Genomic DNA, 22,044 nt, shown 5'->3' with positions numbered 1-22,044 from the left:
TAAGTTTGTGATGTTATTTAAATGGGAAAAATATGTGTTTTTCCTAAATGTTAACTTAAATGGCACAAGAGTCTACATAGGTACATGCCTTTACAAAAACCAAAACTCAGCTAAGACTTACGAAATGATAAGTATTATACGGATTCATGTTATATCATGCATTAATTAATATTTAAAAAATGAACAAATAAGTGAATCCTTCATTGATTTTTGGGTATGATAAACCTAAATCATTAAGTATGCAATTTGCGGATTGGTTGCTTAAAGTTGTTCATTGCATCCTTCACATCCCCATCTTTTTATACCGATTCATGACTCCTCCGATTTCAAGTAATTAAATCTATCCTGAAAAAAAGACTAATTTAAGCTATACATATCTTTTTATCTTTGGCTATTGAATTAAACACGTCAAACAAAAATCAATCGATAAAATTAAAACATAGGTATATGCGGGGAGAAAAATGAGGGGTGTATGTGGTTTCCTAAAAACCCCTAGTTGTATCATTGTCACTGATCACACCAAGTAAGCAAAAGCACGCATAACGCGCGTGACCAGAAAAGTAGAACTGCCACAATACTAATCCCCACTTAGTATTACTATAATTACCTAAAAGCCCTTCTTCTAATTTTTCCCATAAAAATTTGAGTAGAAGAAAAGCTCCCTCGCCTTGCACGGAAAGCTAATAACACTACCGCCGACCACGCAACACAACACCACACAGAGACAGGAGGAGGAGCTTCATCGGCGAAGATGGTGAAGGTCCGGATGAACACCGTCGATGTCGCCGCCGAGATCAAGTTCTTGCGGCGGCTCATCGGCATGCGCTGCTCCAACGTCTACGATCTCTCCCCTAAGGTCTCTTCTCTCTCCTCCATTCTCTCCGCATTCTCCCTTAAATCAATCAAAATTCATAGTCGTATCATCGTGTGATTCTCAAATGTCTTGTGAAATTGGGTTTTCTGCATACGTATATGTTCAAGCTTATTAACACCAGTGGAGTCACAGAGTCCGGCGAGAGCGAGGCAAAAGAGAGGCACAATTAATGAGACAGAGGGAGGCACAATCAATGGGGGAGAGAGAGGGGGTGCTCGAGAAAGCCCAGCAAGCTCTGAATCCTTTTCAGATCCTGACGAGAAATGCGAGTTCCAAGATCCGAGACTCTACACGCGAGGGGCTTAACGCAATTCTGTTGAATGCAGCGTGGACAAAGTCTTCAATTTTAGCAAACGACTAAGGTAATACGAGGGATACAGGAATATAAGAAATGCAAACTATGGGCAATTGTTTCACTTTTCTTGAAACGTTATGAACTTATGAGTATTCTCTGCTCATATGCCACACCGCACCAAGAAGAAACCCACTCCACTAATTACACCGGAGCTATCGGTTCAAAAAATAATAATCAAAAAGGAACCGGTCAAGGGCACCACAGCAACCCAAAAAGGGCTAGAAATCAAGGGGGCGATCTTAACCGTTAAAGGAGATCGCCCCTTGATTTCTAGCCGTTTTTGGGCTGCGGCGGTTCCCTTGACCGGTTCCTTCTTGATTATTATTTTTTGTACCGACTGCTAGCTCCGGTGCAGAAGGAGAGTGGCTTCTTCTGAGTGCGGTGTACCACACAGAGAACTTTGGCACATGAGCAGAGAATACCCATAACATTGCAAGAAAGCAAAACAATTGCCCATTTGAATTTCTTATATTCCTGTATGCCTTGTATCACCTAATCGTTTGCTAAAATTGAAGACGACACAATTGTCCATGCTGCATTCGACAGAATTGCAATGAGCCCCTCACGTGTAGAGTCTCGAATCTTCGAACTCGCATATGTCGGCAAGATCTGAAAAGGATTCAGAGCACTAGACTTTTTGAGCACCCCTCTCTCCCTTATTGATTGTGCCTCCCTCTCTCTCATTGCTTGTGCCTCTCTTTTTTTCTGGAGCAACTAAATAAATTCCCCATAGTTGGAGAGAAGTTAATACTTCTATGAATTGTATATCTTCCGTTTCTATAAATATATATTATATATAAAACCAAGGGCCAAATGAATAGTGTTTTTGGTGTCACAAGCTTCACAAAAAATAATTGGACAAAAATGCCCATCAAACAAAAAACTTCAAAAGCAACTCAAAATAATACATCAAATGTGGTAGAGGTATTTTCGTTATTTTAATTATGTTTTTTTAATAATTAATTTCTTTTTTACAGTTTTTGTTTAATTTTTATAATAATTAGTGTCACATCCCGATCTGGGCCCCCACATGTCACATCCCGGCCCGGGGTGGATCACTTCCCCGGCCCGGGGTGGATCACTTCCCAGGCCCGCTCCACCATCGTAGCACGATATTGTCCGTTTTGGGTCCCGACCACGCCCTCACGGTTTTGTTTCTAGGAACTCACATAAGAACTTCCCAATGGGGTCACCCATCCTAGGAATGCTCTCGTGCGCTACTCGCTTAACTTCGGAGTTCCCATGGAACCCAAAGCCAGTGAGCTCCCAAAAGGCCTCGTGCTAGGTAGGGATGAAAATATACATATAAGGATCACTCCCCTGGGCGATGTGGGATGTCACAATCCACCCCCCTTAGGAGCCCGGCGTCCTCGTCGGCACACACGCGACCAGGTCTTCGTGCTCTGATACCAAATTGTCACATCCCGGCCCGGGGCATATCACTTCCCAGGCCCGCTCCACCACCGTAGCACGATATTGTCCGCTTTATACCCCGACCACGCCCTCACGGTTTTGTTTCTGGAAACTCACACAAGAACTTCCCAATGGGGTCACCCATCCTAGGAATGCTCTCATGCGCTACTCGCTTAACTTCGGAGTTCCCATGGAACCCAAAGCCAGTGAGCTCCCAAAAGGCCTCGTGCTAGGTAGGGATGAGAATATACATATAAGGATCACTCCCCTGGGCGATGTGGGATGTCACACCACAACATGATATTGTCCGCTTTGGGCCCTGACCACGCCCTCACTGTTTTGTTTATGAGAACTCACGGTTTTGTTTTTGATGTGTGACTCACTGGGAAATTCTCGTGTGAGTTTCCAGAAACAAAACCGTAAAGGCGTGGTCAGGGTCCAAAGCAGACAATATCGTACTACGGTGAAGTCAGGCCGGGAATGTGGTAGGGGCTCGAGCCGGGATGTGACAATTAGTATCTCACAAATAATGTGATTCAAATAATTAGTACCTCACAATAGGTTGACAATAATATGATGCAATGAATCAAATAAAGGCTATGCATAAGAGCCTGCTATATCACTTTGAAAACAACTTTGCAAAGGCTATGCATCGGAGCTTGCTATATCACTTTCAAAACAACTTTGCACATAAGAACGAATTAAACCCTATAGGTTGAAGGTGAAATTTGCAAGTTCTACTTATTCTTCTTCTACTTATCTACTTATAAAGTGAGAATTCCAAATAGTACTTATAAAGGGAGAAGTCCAAATAGATGAAACATTTAAAAACTCAAAAATGCCCTCACTCCATAGACAAAGATCATGTCCATAAAAATAGGTCCAAATCGTAATATAGTGCAATTGAAAATCTATTTACACTTTAATACTAGCCTCTTGCCACATGTAAATGCGTGTGGCAATTGGCTCTTTTAATTTTTTATTTAAAAAAAAACAAAAAACAGAAAAACAAAATAATAATATATTTAAAAATAAATAAAGTTAGTTATGGGAGTGGTTTTTTTTTTGTGAAGTTCTTATATTATTTGAAAATTTAATAAGAGAGGGCAATTTTGGAATTATGAATGTTCCATCAATTTTGGAATTATGAATGTTTCACCAATTTTGGAATTATGAATGTTTCACCAATTTTGGAATTATGATTGTATAAGGTTAGAAAGTTTTCTTTCATTCATGCTATTGTTTTAATAAATTGTTATCGTCTCTTCTAAAAAAAAAAATCCATGTTTCTAAAGCCTATATTATCCATCCACAGTTAAATTAGGCACTTGTTACAAGCTATGACTCTGAATTATGCATAAGAAAGTACATAGCAGGTGCGCATTTTAATGTTACATTCATCAAACAATGGAAACCGGGGGCTGGTAGCTTCAGCGGTAGTGAACATTTATCACCACTTTCAAGACAAAATTTAAATCCCTCATCCAGTCCGAGTAAACCTCTATGTAGCAGAAACAATCACGACAAGAAGATTTGATGAAAGTCAAGTGTTCCTGTGTGGCGTCGTGTGAGTGTGATGTGTCCGAAAATTAAGTGGAAACAGATGTTAGAACTGCATATCATGTTTTCAAATAAGAAAATCATCGTCCAGTATTAAAAGAAGATTGAAATTCTGGTAGAAGCTGACTCACAATTATCAGACAAAGAGGAAGTGTTAGATCTTTATTATGCTGTTAGCAATATTATATTCACACTCATATAGTAGGAATGGACAAATACTCGTTGGTTATGAGTAACCGCGGTTATTCGTCCGTTTAAATTTGACGGTTACAGTCATTGATAACCGTTTAGATAAATAAACAGTTATGGTTATAACCGTTTACCCGTGAAATTTAAATGGATGGTTATGGATATTACCCGCGGTTATGAACGGATACCCATTTAACCGTTTATGTTAATATATGTAAAACTAAAAATAAATAAATAAATAAATTAATTAATTTCTAACTAGGTTTAGTATCCCGAGATATATTTGGTTATAAAGGGTCATAATATATATATATATATATATATATATATATATATATATTTATGCCTCACTTGAGAGAAAAATATAGTTGATAGAACGAGCTAATGTTTAATATATGTGATTGAATGTGCTAAAACATTAGAGTGTTCGACAATTTTGTTTTAGAGTCTTTTGGAGCTTTAACCAATTCAAGATAATGATTACCTTGAGCATTTAGAAACATGTTATTATCAAATGATGCGTACCTATATATATTATCAGAGTTGTTAGAGATTGAAGTGAAACGGGAGCTATGTATTATTCTGTTTATTTTCTTTACTAGTATCAGATAAGAAAAATGAACGCAGAGAGGGACAAATGAGGAAAACATGATTATTACCTTCTGCTTTTCATCTTTTTGTACTACCCATATGATACAAACATACGTCTCTTTTAATGCTTATAAAAGGCTTACACATCAAAACAATAAAAACCAAACTTCTACTATTTAACCAATATAATTTTGACTTCTATTCTTCCACTTTCCACCATTAGCCATATGTGATTATTTTCTTTATGTGGGCATTCACATCAATTTCACAACAAAAATCATTATTTGAGTATTTATAGTCTCAAAAACTACTAATGTTAGTGAGAAACAATTCAAGAATTAATTACAAAAAAACAAAAAGGTACAACTTTGTATTTCTTGTAGGGCAAGTAACCCCATTATTTTTCTTAAAAAAGGCACAAGGTACGGAGAAATATCATCACAGTAATTCCTAAGCCTATCTTTTCTCTTTATGTAGCTCCACCCCTCTCTCTCTCCTTCAGTTAAATTTAGGCCACAAAGCATTGTTAAACACGCTCCTGACACTAAGCTAAGGAACTGAATGCTTGTTTACTACAAAGCCGTTCACAATATTCATCAAGCAATCCAAGTAATCCATAAAACATGGTTTCAATTTTGATATTTTTTCAGCAATGATTGCATGAAACATTCACAATGGAGCATGAACTCTAATTTTACGTTTTTTTTTTCTTTTTCAAATTATGGATTCAGCTTAAATTTATTGTTCTTATAATTGTGGTGAATTGAATATGCGTGAATAAGAGAAGAAAAAAAATGGGATTTTTCAAACCCTACACTCATGAGAACCGTAGCTTGAAGCCGCGCTGCCTGAGCCACCAAGTCGTTCCTGCTCCAAAACTCTGAGGTCCAAAACAAAGCCGTTTTGCATCACCTTTCTTACGGACTTGGGCTGCTTGCAGTCAACCCGCAACCCAATTGGGCATATGCACCAATTCGTCCCACTTGTTTTTTTCTTTTTTCTTTTGGACCTTGTTTTCATTTTTATTTTTTTTGGCTCGCATGAAATAACAAGTCCATGGGTTAGGCCTTATTTTTCACTTTTCCTTCTTAGCCCAATAATTGAGTATATAATCTATTAACCCATTTACTTCTCTTTTATTGCCCAGCAACCCCAACAACCTTTCTTTTGGGCTTGCAAGTCATGACAACCCCATATTTTGGGTCGTCACTCATTCTTTTCACACATAGGTTCCGAACCTATTTCCGTTCACTACATATGTATATTGTGTTTGTTTGCAAGTATCATGAACCTAGAGTTCGTACTTAAACTCGAACTTGAAGTTTTGAAAATAAATGTGTGACATCCCACATCGCCCAGGAAAGTGATCCTTAAATGTATATTCCCATCCCTACCTAACACGAGACCTTTTGGGAGCTCACTGGCTTCGGGTTCGGTAAGAACTCCGAAGTTAAGCGAGAAGGGGCTAGAGCAATCCCATGATGGGTGACCCACTGAGAAGTTGCTCGTGAGTTTCCAAAAACAAAACCGTGAGGGAATGGTAAGCCCAAAGCGGACAATATCGTGCTACGGTGGTGGAGCGGGCCCGGGAAGTGATCCGCCGGGCCAGGATGTGACAAAATGCCAAAGAAATTCGAAGTTTCATAAAACAATACACCCGTAAAAATCTGGAGTTCTTGTAGGTGATTTGTTAGGATTACATGTAGATGATGCTTTTAAAAACAACTGTAAAATTTAGTTTGTGCAAATTACTTTATTGTCCATAATTTTATTTTGTGATAGAAGACAAAAATGTTTTTTCACCCTCTTATAGTTGATAAAAAGAGTTTTATTAATATGTGGTTTAAATTAACTTCTTCCTTACAAATTTGTTATGTGTAAATAAACTAACTTGAAATAGGTCCAATTTTATAGAAAGAGATCCTCTTCGGATTCCTTCTATCAAATCCACCAAATCAATCAATCCAGTCCTTGAAAATTGATCCAACGACTATAAACAGGGGCCCCTTTAAAAGTTATAATAACTTTAGACGTTTGACTAAATTTCAAGGGTCCGAATTAGGTGATTGGGTGAATTTGGTGAAAGAGATCTAGAAAGGATCCCTTTCCCAATTTTGATAGCCTAACAATTAGATTAGTCCAATTTTTAGTTATTTTTTTATTTAGGTCAATGAATAGTACTCCATTTGTCAGCAATTTTTGTTGTTAGGTTGATACTTTGCATTGTGGTTACTATTTTACTCTACTATATCTATTCAATGGAAAAAGAAAAAAAAGAAAAAAAAAAAGAAAATGATACGATCGGTATTTTGTTAACTATTCACCTTCAGGATAATCGCTCAAAAAATAGCGACCAATACCCAAAATAGTCGCTCAAAAAATAGCGACCAATACCCAAAATAGTCGCTATCTTCATACCGATCCCTCTCTTTCAATTTTTTTTTAAGTTTTTTAGTTTTATTTTTTATTTTGTTAATGTTTCTTTTATTTCTCTTACCATAAAAACAAACTATCATATTTTTGTTTTTCAAAATATATTTTTTCCGTGCAAAATATATTATAATTCATTTTTAAACACTTGTAATCAATGATTTAAAACCTAAATTTAAAGATATTTTTCTATTTTCTCACTTTAAGAATCAATAAAAAATAGTTTGAGGACCTAATAATCGGAAGGATCACATCAAAAGGTTTTGCAATATTTTCTTTAACTCCAGGGCAAAATATTTCTTAAAGCTAAAAATTTCAAATTTTTTTTTTTTCACAAAAAACTGTGTGCTACAAGCCAAAGTTAGATTTAGGACATTTCCAAAATTTTGGACACCTATAAATCTCTTGGGAGGCCTTACTATTAGTTATATTATTTAAAATTTTTTTTTTTTAACTCAGGTACCCTATTGGTCGGCGTAAACCCAGATTTCAGCTGATCTTTTACAATCTAAACTACCTATCATATAAGTACATTTACAGTCTAAACTACATGTTGTATAAGTACTTGTACAACCTAAACTACCGATCATATTATAATATTAGTCGGCATAAACTTACATTTCAACTGATCTTTTAAAATCTAAACTACCTATTATATAAGTACTTTTACAGTCTGAACTACCTGCCATATAAGTACTTGTACAAGCTAAACTACCTAGCATGGTGGAATAAGTAATTTTACATTATTCTAACAGTAAGATGTAGTCTTCCATCTTGGTAATGTTAAAAGCCCCCGAAGCTAACACAATCAATGTCAAAAGCCTCTTGAGCAATTACTTATGTAAAACAATCAATGTATAATGCTCACAAATCATGTAGACTAGAATCATATAACAAATACCAGCAAAAATGAAGCTTATAACAAATACCAGCAAAAATGAAGCTTACTGTTGTAAACGACTCAACAAAAACATGTAAAATTACTTGTAGTTCTCATAACTTTATAAGAATTCAAATTCAAATTTGGATACTAATCTGCAGGAATCGAGAGGAAAATTTAAAACAGGAGTCGGATAAAGTTTTTGATGAAACGACGAGATTTGATGAGTAACTTTTTTATTTTATTTTTTAAATACAACGATATATTTTACACTAAAAAAGATGAGAGTTTTTTATGAAATGATGAGAATTGATGCGTAACTTAAAATTCCATGTTAATTCTGGAAGAGTCATGATAAAACATTCAATAGCAGTTGGTGTAATTTTGTTTTCAAATTATGGACACTTTAATTGCTCTACTTATTAGATCCTACCTATGACTGTGCAATACATTAGATCCATATCAAAACATGCGGATCAGGATCCTCTCCTGAGCAAAAGGTGAGGATTCTCCTGACCAAGCCTATCGGACAGTTGAAATTTTATCCAACTGCTACAAACAGGGGGCCTCTCTAAAAGTTTTAATAATTGTAGCTGCTGGATAAAATTTCAACGGCCCGATGGGCTTGGTTAGGAGGATCCTCACTAGGGATGGGCAAATACCCATTGGTTTTGGGTAACTGTGATTATCCGCTCATTTAAATTTGACGGTTACGGTTATGGGTAACCGTTTAGATAAATAAATGGTTATGGCTATAATCGTTTACCCGTGAAATTTAAATGGGCGGTTATGGGTATTACTTGCGGTTATAAACGTGTATCTATTTAACAATATTTTAATATATGTAGAACTTAAAAAGAGAGCTCTGCCACCCAGAAGCTTAATAAAATACGTGTTGATCAGGTTTTGCCCTGTTTCCTCTACTATGCTATTTGCAATTCAAAGTCATATTTGAGTACAATCTTTCTGTGTTATGACTTAAGCAAGGGGGACAGGTATATGGGTCAGGGGTTTGGAAATATTAATGTTTGTATATATTACATATTTGGTTTACATTATGCGTTGTACGCTGTTGGACCATGTGTGCTATTTATGCTTGGAATCTTTTATCTCAATCATTTCAACCCTATGATATAGGAAAATCGTGTTCACATGCTAAGAAAGAAGTTGATCAGTGCGTTAAAATGGCGGAATTGATAGAATATAACTTAGATGATGTGGATGCCGCTATAGTTGCTGTTCGTGTAGCTTTAGCAAAGGGCACAAGTTGGGAGGATATTGCTCGAATGGTGAAGGAGGAGAAGAAGTATGGAAACCCGGTTGCTAGCCTCATTGACAAGCTTCAGCTTGAAAAGAATTGCATGACGTTGCTGCTGAGCAACAATCTTGATGAAATGGATGATGATGAGAAGACTCTCCCTGCAGATAAGGTGTGTTCTAAGGTTCTACTTTTCTACATCTTCTCTAGGAAAAAACGATGAGTCTCTTCATTTTACCTTCTACTTCCATTACCTTTCTTCCCGTTTATAGGTGGAAGTTGATTTAACACTTTCAGCACATGCCAATGCTCGACGGTGGTATGAACTAAAGAAAAAACAGGAGAGCAAACAGGAGAAGACTGTAACAGCACATGAAAAGGCATTTAAGGCGGCTGAGAAAAAGACTTGTCTCCAGCTGTCACAGGTAGCTTCACCTTCCATAGTCCTATGATATAGTTTTAAATGGCTAACTTCCAACTATAGAACACGAATAAGTTGTTTAGCCTTTTAGGTCCAGCATGGCCTTCTTGTAATTTCTGATGGTATTCATCCAACTGCCAAATAGGAGCTCTAGTATGTCAAGCACAACCATGTTTTTCTTTTTAGTTAATTCAAAAGAAAACAAATGAATTTTCAAGGCAGCGATGCCATAAATATTAGGACAGAGTAAAAGGGAATCAGAAAGTACATACTGTGTGATGAGCAATATGTCAACATCATTGCAACCAAAATGTTAAGCATGTACAAAAATATGTATACAAGGAAAAACAGAATTATGTTTAAGAGGCGAGGCAGAATTAGGTGGATGTTTGTCACCATTATCCAATATCATCTTAGAAGATAAGCTCTCTTCGAGTTTTTAATTCCACTTTGTTACAAATAACTTGCAGGAAAAAGCTGTTGCTAGCATTTCACATATGCGCAAGGTTCACTGGTTTGAGAAATTTAACTGGTTCATCAGCAGTGAGAACTACTTGATTATCAGTGGACGTGATGCTCAACAAAATGAGATGATAGTCAAGCGCTATATGTCAAAAGGAGATCTGAAAGTCAATTTAGTTACGTGGACATAATACGTTGTGATTCTTTTCTAAATGAAGTTGGTCAATTTCATGTTTCCAAAAATCTGGTTACATGAAATTTTACTTTACCTCAAAGTTATTACAAATGTGCCAGTACTTATCTTGCCTATCTCGTCTAGCATGAAGTCAACTTAACATCTTCTTTCTCTTGATTGATTTTTTTTTTTCCCTTATGTAACAGGTATGTCCATGCGGAGTTGCATGGGGCTTCCAGCACTGTGATAAAGAACCATAGGCCTGACCAACCAGTGCCTCCACTTACATTAAACTAAGCAGGATGCTTCACAGTAAGTCTATGACCTTCATGTAATGCTTTTGTTTTCATATAGTTTATTGTGTTATTATTAGTGCTTCATATCCCTGGATGTGTAAATTGTAATTACTGAATAGTTTACTGATATTATACTCTAGGTTTGCCACAGTGCAGCATGGGATTCAAAGATTGTCACTAGTGCTTGGTGGGTTCATCCTCACCAGGTCAGTAAAACTGCTCCTACAGGGGAGTATCTGACAGTTGGAAGTTTTATAATTCGTGGGAGGAAGAATTTTCTTCCTCCACACCCTCTAATTATGGGCATTGGGTTGTTATTTCGCTTGGATGAAAGCTCCTTGGGCTCCCATCTGAATGAGAGGAGGGTAAGAGGTGAGGAGGAAGGGACGGATGCTGTTGATGAAATTGGACCTCTAGAAGAGGTATCTGATTCTGAGTCAGAGAATGAAACTGCAGAGGAAAAGCTTGCAGAAGAATCAAAAACCGCTCCTCATTCATCTATACATATCACTAAACCAGATCTGAAAGACCCATCTGAGAATGGCTTACTTACAAGCAATGCTGAAGCAAAAGACTCACATGAAATTTCCATGAAAGACAGGAAGGCCTTGAGTGATGCTGATATTTCTGTAAATGGTGTTTCATCTGTCACCCCAGAACTTGGGCATCTCATTGATAGAGCTCTTGGGCTTGGATCTACAGCTATGTCTGCTAAAAAAATATCAAATTGACACTTCTCCAGTTGATTTGGTAGCGGAACTCTAATGTTGAAGAGAATAAGGCTACAGGAAGAGATAAACCTCATATTTCAAAAGCTGAAAGAAGAAAGCTCAAGAAAGGCCAGACTGGTAGTGCTCAAGAACAAGCTGAGGTGCAAAACGAAAAATTAAAACATGATGGTTCAGTCAGTCAGCCTGAAAAGGAAGTTCACGAGAAGAAGCCAAGTGGTGGAAAAACCAGCCAATCGAAACTACACAATGTTTCTTTCAGCCAGACTGAAAAGGAAGTTAATGATAAGAAGCCAAGTAGTGGAAAAGCCAGCCGTGGACAAAAGGGTAAGCTCAAGAAAATGAAAGAGAAGTATGCTGATCAGGATGAGGAAGAAAGAAGGATCCGTATGGCTTTACTAGCTGTGAGTACAGTTACTTGCACCGTCCTTATATTGTTAACCAATTGATTTTCTCTAGCCTTGAATTCATCTGTTCCAAATTGAGCTTTGATGCCCTTTACACGTGATGCATAATGTCGTGCTTTTCCTGTATGTCATACTGCATCTGCATATTTGCATGTGCGCCAGTTAAAGAACTTTCATTCTAATATTTTCTCACAAATGAACTGCAAAAGTGTAACAACATCCTACAGGATTTTCCTATGAATTTGTGGGAGTTACTCACATTTATTTGCTTAAGAAACCTGATAATTGATCGGAATGACGATATTTTTGAATTTTCAGACTGCTGGAAGAGTAAAGAAGTATGGAGAGTCCCAAAATGAAACTTCAGCTCCAGCTGAAGATAAGAAACCAAGTATGTCATTCTCATTCTTCATGTTTCATTAGCGATTTAAACTTCCAAGGCCATCCTTTGGTGGTTATTCTCTCTAGTATCATGTAATGGAAGTCCACTGATTTTTTGCGGTTAACATCAATTCTTATCATCTAGCAGGTCCTGAAGATACTCCAAAAATATGTTATAGATGTAAAAAGGTAGGTCATCTGTCCCGGGATTGTCCAGAACATCAAGATGGTACATTACATGGTCATGCAAATGGCGGAGTTGAAGATGACCCTCCTGTGGATTTGGATAAATCTACTTCTGAAGTTGACAAGGTGACAATGGAGGAGGATGATATTAATGAGATAGGTGAAGAAGAGAAGGAGAGATTAAACGATGTCGATTACTTGACTGGCAATCCACTGTCCAGTGATATTCTCTTATATGCGGTACCTGTCTGTGGTCCTTATAGCTCAGTCCAGTCTTACAAATATCATGTGAAGATAGTTCCTGGCTCTGTGAAGAGAGGGAAAGGTAAAGAACTTCTTCGCTTGAATTCGTCCGCAACCTTTTAAAGTATCTGTAATGCTCGGATAGAAATTTAATTATTTTTTCTTTTCCCTTGCGTGCGGTTTTTTGGTTCAAGAGCTTTCTTTTATCGCATAGACTGACCTTGTTCTTACAAATTTTTTGTAGCTGCAAAAACTGTCATGAATCTGTTTAGCCACAGGCCGGAAGCAACGGTTAGACAGAAAGAGTTGATGAAAGCGTGTACTGATCCTGAACTGGTCGCTGCCATTATCGGCAATGTGAAGATAACATCTGCAGGCCTTTCTCAGTTGAAGCAGAACCAAAGAAAGTCAAGAAGGGCAGCAGCAAAGCTAAGTAGGAAGCTTAAACAGCTTCGTGCTGCGTCAGTTTTGTAAGCACAGACCACACTCGTTTCTGTTTGGGGCCGTCTGGGATATGTTACGCTAGTATACACTTCACTGTACAAAAGCAGTCATCAGCAGCATCTTGTTAGGAAACTTGAATGTACGAGGATGTTACCATTTTCCATAGCTAGCATCATTTCATTTGGTAAACATCTGATCGATATTTTATCGGGTCACCAATTGGAAAAAATAGCAGAACAAGTAGAGAATTATGATTTATGAAGCACGCTTACAATCATTCTGAATGTTATATATGTATGTATAACCACCACAGGATGGCCTAGTGGTTGGAGACGAATTTTAGGCTCGTATTTCACACGGCACATCAATGCTAGTAAATCACACGATGGTGGCCTACGAGGACTTGAAATGAAATTTCAAGTCTTCTCGGCCTCCGGAACAGTACGCTGCCTTGACAAAGCCACAAAGTGATCCTTTTTATTTTTTTTATTTTTTTAAGAAAGCTATATATTATTCAAAATGAATAACAAATATAAACTGTTTGGTTAAAGCAATGTATTCGCATTACAGGCTGTCTGTGGTATGAGCTTTTACAACAATTTCTACATTATAATCAAAGCGGGAAAACCCCGAAAGTGCTGAAGAACGTTTATTTCTCAGTCAGTCACTTCAGCCGGAGGCACATCGCTCAAATCTAAACCCTCTACTGGCAAGTCTGAAGTAAGAGGACCCAAGATTCCGTCGGAGCTGAGGGTTAATCCGCTCTGCATAATTAAGGAAAGAAGCATATGGTCAAGTTAATGAAAATGAGAACTTTCGTTTTCCATTTGACATTCAGATTAAGTCATAGAACTTGTTATAAGGAGATAATAGCCCAGTAAGTACCTCTGGTTGGAAACGGAGCATGTCCGCACGAGCCATAGCTTCTGCTTGAGCAATTCTCTGCCTGAATGTCTGTGCCATTTCCTCCGCCTAACGGAACAGAATCACAAACATATATTCAGTCATTCATCTGGTTTCATTGTTCAGTTAAACTACGAGATCATTGTCGTGCCAAAACATCTTATAGCAGAAATGAACCTTTGTGGTAAAAACACATCAAGAAGATCAGACTGAGATTCACTACAAGAATTTACTATCGAGCAAGTGCAACTAGTAAATTTTTGGGGTGTATTATCCAGAAAATACCTTCTCGAAAACAAGCGTTGGGTTGCGAATCATGTCACCAGGAGTAGGTTCTAACTTCTTGGTAGATAGACTTACACGGCCTCTCTCACGGTCATGGCTCAATATCATGACCTACACAAAAGGGTATCAGTTTAGAGATGTTGAGTAGAAAAATACTACGAGCAAGTAACAAGATAAGGATATAGTATCTATACCTTGAGAGTGTCACCAGGTTGGAGAACTGTTGCAATATCTGAGACTCGGTCATGACTGATCTGGCTAACATGAAGAAGACCATTGATTCCACCAATGTCGATAAAGGCACCATATGGCTTCAGGCTCTGGACAGTTCCAATGACAACTGATCCAATTCCAAGCTGTGCTTGGTTGTCTGCCATGGCCTTGCGGTTACTGAGAACAAGCCTAGACTGTTCTTCATCGACCTCCACAAACTTCAGAGGAATCTCCTTTTCAAGAAGATCTTCTGCGGTTGATTTCTAGTACATCCAGAAGTAAATGTGACTCAGATACTGAAACATTTAGTTGTAAAAGTAATTCAAACTCAGAGCTAGTATTCCTTACAGTTGTATTCTTTCGTATTAGGTTAACAAGGGCATAAGGCCAACACGAAAGAAAATGAGAAACTACATTACAACTGTATTATTTTACCGCACAAATAGAGTAATCAGAAAGATAGCGTAACTGCGTAAGTATCAAGCTGAGAAGAGACTGGAAAATTAAGAGGCAGGTTAAAGAACTAACTGTTGATATCTGTGAGAAAGGAACAAAACCTCTAAGGCCTTCCACCACAGCCACCACTCCACCTTTGTTCGCACCAACAACCTGAACAAATACATTTTACGGGAGCTTTCTAAGAACAGATTGAATAAAAAGTTGAAATCGTGAACTTGTCTGCAAAGAAGAAGAATAAATGTCTGAAAGTGTACTAAATATCAAACTCTTGATGCTTGGAAATATACCAATTCTTGACATTAATAGACAAAGACCAATCTACTAACATTACGGGCAAGAAAACTTGAAGCGGATACCTACCTTACCCTTGACAACAACATCCTCAGCTTGGAGCTGTCTACATCTTTCCCACGCAAGGTCATACTGGATGGACTTCAAGCTCAAGATCAAGCTGTCGTCAGCTTCATTTTCGCCTATAATCACAAATTCCTCTCTCACTCCGGGAACTATGCCCACTTCTTCTACACTCTTTATTTTGTGAATGCATGCCTCTTGCAAAGGCAAGTATGCTGAAGACTTTGCAGTAATGTCAACTAATGCTCCATTGTTATCTATATTGAAAACTGTCCCCCTCACCTGAAAAAAAACAACAAAACAAAACCGTATGCGCAAAATTATAATCTCCCACGGAATCACAAATAAATTACATATGCCGTATGCAGTTACAGTTCCTCACTCGAGCTCACATTGTAAACTTATGTGCCAAGTGAAAAAAACAAAATTAATTAACTCAAAACCGAAATTTTCGCACACATTGCCAATGTAAACTTACAAAACCACCAACAAAATAGTCCCCATTTTCCAACACTGTATGCAATTCTAGATTCTACACATAAAAGAAGAAGAAAAGTTCTTCTGGGTATGCTTAATGTGAGCCAATGACACAGACCGAGTCTTGAATTCGACACAAAGACATAATTTATTCATTTCAGCTCATACCCATCAAATTTGCACTGAAAAAAAGAAACAAAATTTGAATTACCAAAAGAAGAGGGTGATAAGCGGACCTTAGTTCCAATCTCAGAATTGAAGTCGTACTTCTCGAGAGCGTTGTAAAAGGAGTCGAGAGTGAAAGAGACGCCTTCCATGGGGGCTGTACGACACCGTTCGTGGGCGTCTTCGAAGATTTCCTTCAGCTTGAGGCGCTCTTTGGTCTGCGCATTCGAGATGACCGCGGCGGAGACGATGGGGAGCAAACCCGGCATTTTGTTTTGCTTGGGAAGGATTGAGGGCTTCGAGAGCCGCGAGGTGGAGAGCGGTGAGCATCTTAAGCCTGTGAATTGCTGAGCCAGAGACGCCATGTCTCTCTCTCTCTCTCTCTCTCTCTCTCTCTCTCTCTCTGTGCTTCTCTGTTGCTTTGCTCACAGTGTAGCTTTTGAGGAAGTTGAAAGCTTTCGGTTTTGCTTTAGATAAGGCACTGACGGGGAGAGAGAATGTGACAGAATGGCATGGATTTTTGGATAATGTGATTTTGTTTGATTTCATGGGTAGTTATGAATATAGGCCCATTTAATTGGATCAAGATCCTCCCTCAATTTGGGCTTTCATGATCCACACACCATTTTGCCTTAGGCCTTCCACCGAGTCGTAAAAATTGAGTATGATATCAATAATACAGGAATAAAACTCCTATAGTAGACCAGAAATGAGAGATTCTTATATTTTAAATGATGAGAGAGATAAAGAGGTAACTAATCATAAGATAAGATAGAGAAAAAAAAAGTAGACTGACTCCCACATTTAATATATAAAACTCCTCCTATCAAACCAATATGATAATCGTGTAATATGAATCAAACTCATAGTGCCTCATTTATATATATGGACATTATACTCATTATTTCACTGTGGAATGCCTTACTAAATTACTAAGAGAAATGCTAAGGAGACTCTCGAAGTGAGACTCTTCATGAACTTTTCGCCACCTCATTTTTTTTGCATAATATTTTATAATGTTAGCACGGGGATTATGTTATAAACATGAGGTGGTGGAGAGTCTATAAAAAGTCTCACTTTTGAGAGAGTCTCCTTAACATTTTTCAATTACTAATCATAAAGGTGAACATAAGAGAGAGACTCGAAAAAATTTCCATGCACCATGAGACGTTATTGGCATTCGAAACTTGTAAATGTAATACATTATTAGAGTCAAGATACATGACATAGTATTATAATTATTGACATGATTATTAGGGTGGCGTCTCGAAGACTCTGTATAAATTATTTCATGCATTTTAGACATGGACAACCTTGAATACAAATTATCTTTGCACACTTTATCTTCGTTGATTTTTTTTTACTTTATTTGATCTAACAGACTAAAATAGTGTGCATCCGAAGAACAAAAGGGCATGCTGAAATTGATTCCATGCAAGTATAATTGCAACAAAAAATAAAACTTGAGAAGTGTTTGATTAGAAAGAAGAAAGAAAGAGTTTATTGCCCGCACATTGAAAAAATGATTCTACGAATACGATTTAGTATAGAATAGATGTGTCAGAATGCGATCAAGAAACGTGTTGCATTTTTTTGTATATTTTTATACTTAAGTTTGATACCTACAATACTTAACGAATTTAGTAGTTCAACATTGATGTAATATGTCTTATGTAGTTTATAGTCACAATTCTTTTAAACTCCTGCGTAGCATGCTGCGATAAGAAAGATAAGAAAAAGGCTCATCATATGTACCAAACGTTTGCGAAGAGGTTAGTTATTTTATCAAGTGTATGTTTTTTCTTTATTTTGATCCGAATCACTAATTTTATCGTTTTAACTTTTTTGGTTACTTGGGTTTTTAATGTTTTTATGCTTTCTATATTTCTAATTTTATTTTATTATTTTGTTGTAGGAGAATGATGCTAACACTGAGCAACAATGTGAAGTGTGGATAGAAGAAGCCGTGGTGTTTTCAGACTCATTTGGAAGTATTTTTAAAATGACTGACAATACTTCTATTGAAAATGTTTTTAGAACCAGTTCTTAGTAAAAATGCAAATTAATCCTGCAAAATCACTTAAGGTGCATCCTGCAAGAAGCACTTCAAGTTCTTTTGGAATCCAACAACATTTTTTCTAAAAAGCGATTTCAGTCATTTTTTTAGCATTTCCAAATGAGTTCTTCTAATTTCTAGTCTGTGTGCGTCCTCTTTTTCTTACTCTAAAGTTTTGTACTAGGTGATTTTTTTCAAGAAGGTTTTTTACTTCCTTTAATACTCTTCCGACAACGTATCTTTTATAAGATGCAGCTTTTGTTCTTAATATTCACATTGAGTTTGGATTTTCTTTTTAGTCATCCTTTGTACTAACTTATGGTAATTTTAATGAAATCATCTAATATTCCAAAAAGAAATTTATTTTAAGGGAAAACATCAACAACATAATCAGATCACACCCAATAGTTAAATAAATGTCAAAATTGTCTATTAAAAACCGTATCTTCTGAGTTTTGATAAACTATAATTCCTGTTGATTACGTACAACACAAACAGAATTTTTTCGTATTTCTATCTCGTGACCTTTTTGTATTTTTTATGTAAAATCAAATTTTAAACATCAATCCATACAAAAGATAAAGGGTTAAACTCTATTTACTACCCTCATGTTTCGTGGTTTTCAACATTTAGACCTAAAATGTTAATTTTTGGACAATCTCATATATCCGTTAGTCAAACTAGTAATTCTCCCGTTAAGTGAAGACGTGGCGCCTAGGTGAACAATGACTGAGCGCCATGTGTCATTAAAAATATTAAAATAATTAATTAAAAAAAAAAAAACAAACAATAAAAACCCAGTCCTGCCCCCAACCCAGAAGAAGAAAAAGAAGAAGAACTAGAAGAAGAATAAGGAGAAAAAAAAACCCCTAGTTAGATCTACCACAAAACCAGTCCAAAAATTATCTCAAACTCAAACTCCCCATCTCAAAGTAATTTTGAAATTCACCCACACTGAAAATCCAAAAAATACGGAGTTCATGGTCTGGGTTCGCGTTCGCGGTCGCAGGGCTAGGGAGGAAGACAGGAGGGTCGCTGGGGGGGGGGATAAACTGGGTTTAGGCTGTTGTTTTTTTTTTTTTTTTCTTCTTCTTCTGCTTCTGGGTTGCAGATTCGGTTTTTTTTTCCTTCTTCTTCTTCTTCTGCGTTGGGGCCGGAGGGGGGGGTGTGGGGAGAGAAGGGATGGTTTTTTTTTTTTTTAAATTAATTATTTTAATATTTTTAATGACACGTGGTGCCTAGTCATTGTCCACTTGGGCGCCACGTCATCACTTAATGAGAGAATTAACAGTTTGACTAACGGTTGTATGAGACTGTGCCAAAATCAACACTTTAGGTATGATTTTGAAAACCACGAAACATGAAGGTAGTAAATAGAGTTTAACCCAAAGATAAACCAAATAATGTGAAATGCATTTCTAAGTTTCAACTATGTAAAGTTAAAATTAAATTATAAGGCAATACCAAAGTTTAAATAAACTAACAAAATGCAAAAGCAACAATGTCATTCATTTAAAGTGAAAACCAAACAACATACTTCAAGTATAGTCCTTTCAAACTTGTACATATTACATGAATATATATATATATATACACACATATGTATGTATGTATGTATGTATGTATGTATGTATGTATGTATGTATGTGTACATATATTTCCATGAACATTCAGGATATAAGTCGGGTTGAGTTTGGGTTGACATGGGGCGGACAAAGCATTAACCCAATCCATCCCAATAAATAATCAGGTTGAGGTTGAGTGGGCGGATTTTTGTTACATTCTAACCCGTCCGATCGGATTCGAAATCGAGTTAAACATGAGCGAAGCCGAGTGTACCCAACTCAAATTGCACCCCTACACCTCACCCAGAAAAGTTGCATCAGAATTATTTGGGCAGATTCCCACTATTTTATGCCACCCTTTACACTTGTTTACAGAATACTAAAAGAAGTATCTCCGTGTCTTAGTTAGAAATGGTAGGAATCAAAGAATAAAAAAGAACGTGACGTTTCAAAAAGTCATCTGCATGCAGAGTTTGAAACTAGATTATTTTGGTGTTAATACTTAAATTTATCTGTTTAGTTACTAATCTTTGTATAATAACCTTCATTGGCTAATCTGGCTCTGACCACTGATACTAAAACATTTTGTAAAAAGTTAACATAACCTAACAACTTGCTCCATTAACTTATAAGTTAGAATACTTTGGTGTTTCAACCGTGTGGAGCATCATTTCTTCTTCAAAGACAAAACACCAAAAAAATATTCTTAATCCGATTATCTTTTCCTTTGCTTTCATCATGTTTTCTGCTACCTACTTTCATTTGTTATATTTGTAAATGACAAGATTTGATTCTCTTACCAAATCAACCAGAAAGAAATACTTTTAGGGAAATGAGGATATATATTTTCCCCTTACTAATTGATGGAGTGTAACGCTTCAAATCTTCTGTACCTTGAAGCACCCATTATTTGTAAATAAATATTCAAATAACTATTAGGGATTCAAATTAGCTTTATAGTAAATATAATGTCCAAAAAGTAACCCAAACTAATTACATATCTATGTTTTATCGAAAATACTATTCGCACACTCTTTTTACTTCTCACACACTTTGTTAACTTTTAGCCTTTAATTTTCTTAAATTCTTTTGATCTCTCGGCTGAAAATTGAGAAGAGTGTGTGAGAAGTAAAAATTGACATGTAAATATCACTCCCCTATTTATATTTAATGGCCTTTCAATTGGACCAAGATTGTCTCCCCTCTTACTTTCCATCCCCTTCCATCCCCGTCTACTTTATCTACCATTCATTCCATACCAAGTTAATTCAAGGTTCTAGATTTCGCCACATCACCAACAACACTCAAGTTTCTTTAATGCCCAATTTTTCTGCCTTTCCCTCCCCCTCCAATCTGCCTTAGGCGCGCTGCCTTGTTTCTGAAATGTTTTATATATTTGGTCTGTTATATACTATGTTTTTGTTGCTAAGACAAAAGTAAGAGTGCTTTTGCTGGAAAACGAAATTTCATAAGCCTATACTGCAACACCAAAATCTGCAGAATCAAAATTAAACACATGGACTGAAGCACCAGAAACTGCAGATTCAAAATTTCACAAAAAATATTTGTTTTGCAGAACCAACAGTTGAATCTCTCTTCCACCTCACATGTGGTTCCATAAAAGCACCATAAGGTGCAAAACTGTGCACACAACATCTTCACCATCATCAACGGTACTTTTTATTCTTAAATCAAGGGATTCCCCATATTGTTCTTGAAAATCCTCAAATATTGCTGCTAAGACAAAAGAGTGGTTTTACGGCAGGAAAATTGGAGTGGGAGGGAAAGGCAGAAAAATTGGGCATTAAAGAAACTTGAGTGTTGTTGGTGATGTGGCGAAATCTGGAACCTTAAATTAACTTGGTATAGAATGAATGGTTGATAAAGTAGGAGAGGAGACAATCTTGGTCTCTTTCAATTGCAGTTAAGTTGATTATATTTCATAGGGAGTGTAGTTTTTCAAGAAACAGTGAGAAGTAAAAATGGACGTGTAAATATCACTTCACTATTCATATTTAATGGCCTTTTAAGTTGATTATATTCCATAGGGAGTGTAGTTTTTCAAGAAATGGTGAGAAATAAAATTGAGTGTGTAAATATCACTCCTCTATTTATATTTAATGGTCTTTCAATTACAATTAAGTTGCGTATATTCCATAGGGAGTGTAGGTTTTTTCAAGAAACGGTATGTAGCATATAGAAAAATCTTCCTCGATTAAGTTGCCATGAACGAATTTCTGAGTTAAAACGGAAATGGAAACAAATTAAACATTA

General features: G+C 36.7%; 1 protein-coding gene and 1 pseudogene across 1 annotated transcript; one reads left to right on the top strand and one right to left on the bottom strand.

The window, feature by feature from the left end:
• The first annotated feature begins 9,371 nt into the window (after positions 1–9,371).
• LOC137732640 (uncharacterized) lies at positions 9,372–13,550 on the top strand (annotated as a pseudogene).
• A 285-nt stretch (positions 13,551–13,835) lies between these two features.
• Positions 13,836–16,597, bottom strand: LOC137730783 (small ribosomal subunit protein bS1c-like). Its single transcript, XM_068469742.1, has 7 exons — positions 16,221–16,597; positions 15,514–15,789; positions 15,223–15,303; positions 14,676–14,957; positions 14,482–14,592; positions 14,179–14,265; positions 13,836–14,057 (listed from the first exon to the last, which is right to left on the bottom strand). Exons 1-7 carry the CDS (start codon positions 16,512–16,514, stop codon positions 13,950–13,952), a joined length of 1,239 nt encoding a protein of 412 aa, XP_068325843.1. The 5' UTR covers positions 16,515–16,597; the 3' UTR covers positions 13,836–13,949.
• Positions 16,598–22,044: the final 5,447 nt, after the last annotated feature.

The sequence above is a fragment of the Pyrus communis genome, chromosome 4 (genome assembly GCF_963583255.1).
Source record: "Pyrus communis chromosome 4, drPyrComm1.1, whole genome shotgun sequence".
Lineage (NCBI taxonomy): Eukaryota > Viridiplantae > Streptophyta > Magnoliopsida > Rosales > Rosaceae > Pyrus > Pyrus communis.
Note: the sequence above shows the minus strand (reverse complement) of the source record. Positions and strands in the feature narration are given on the sequence as shown.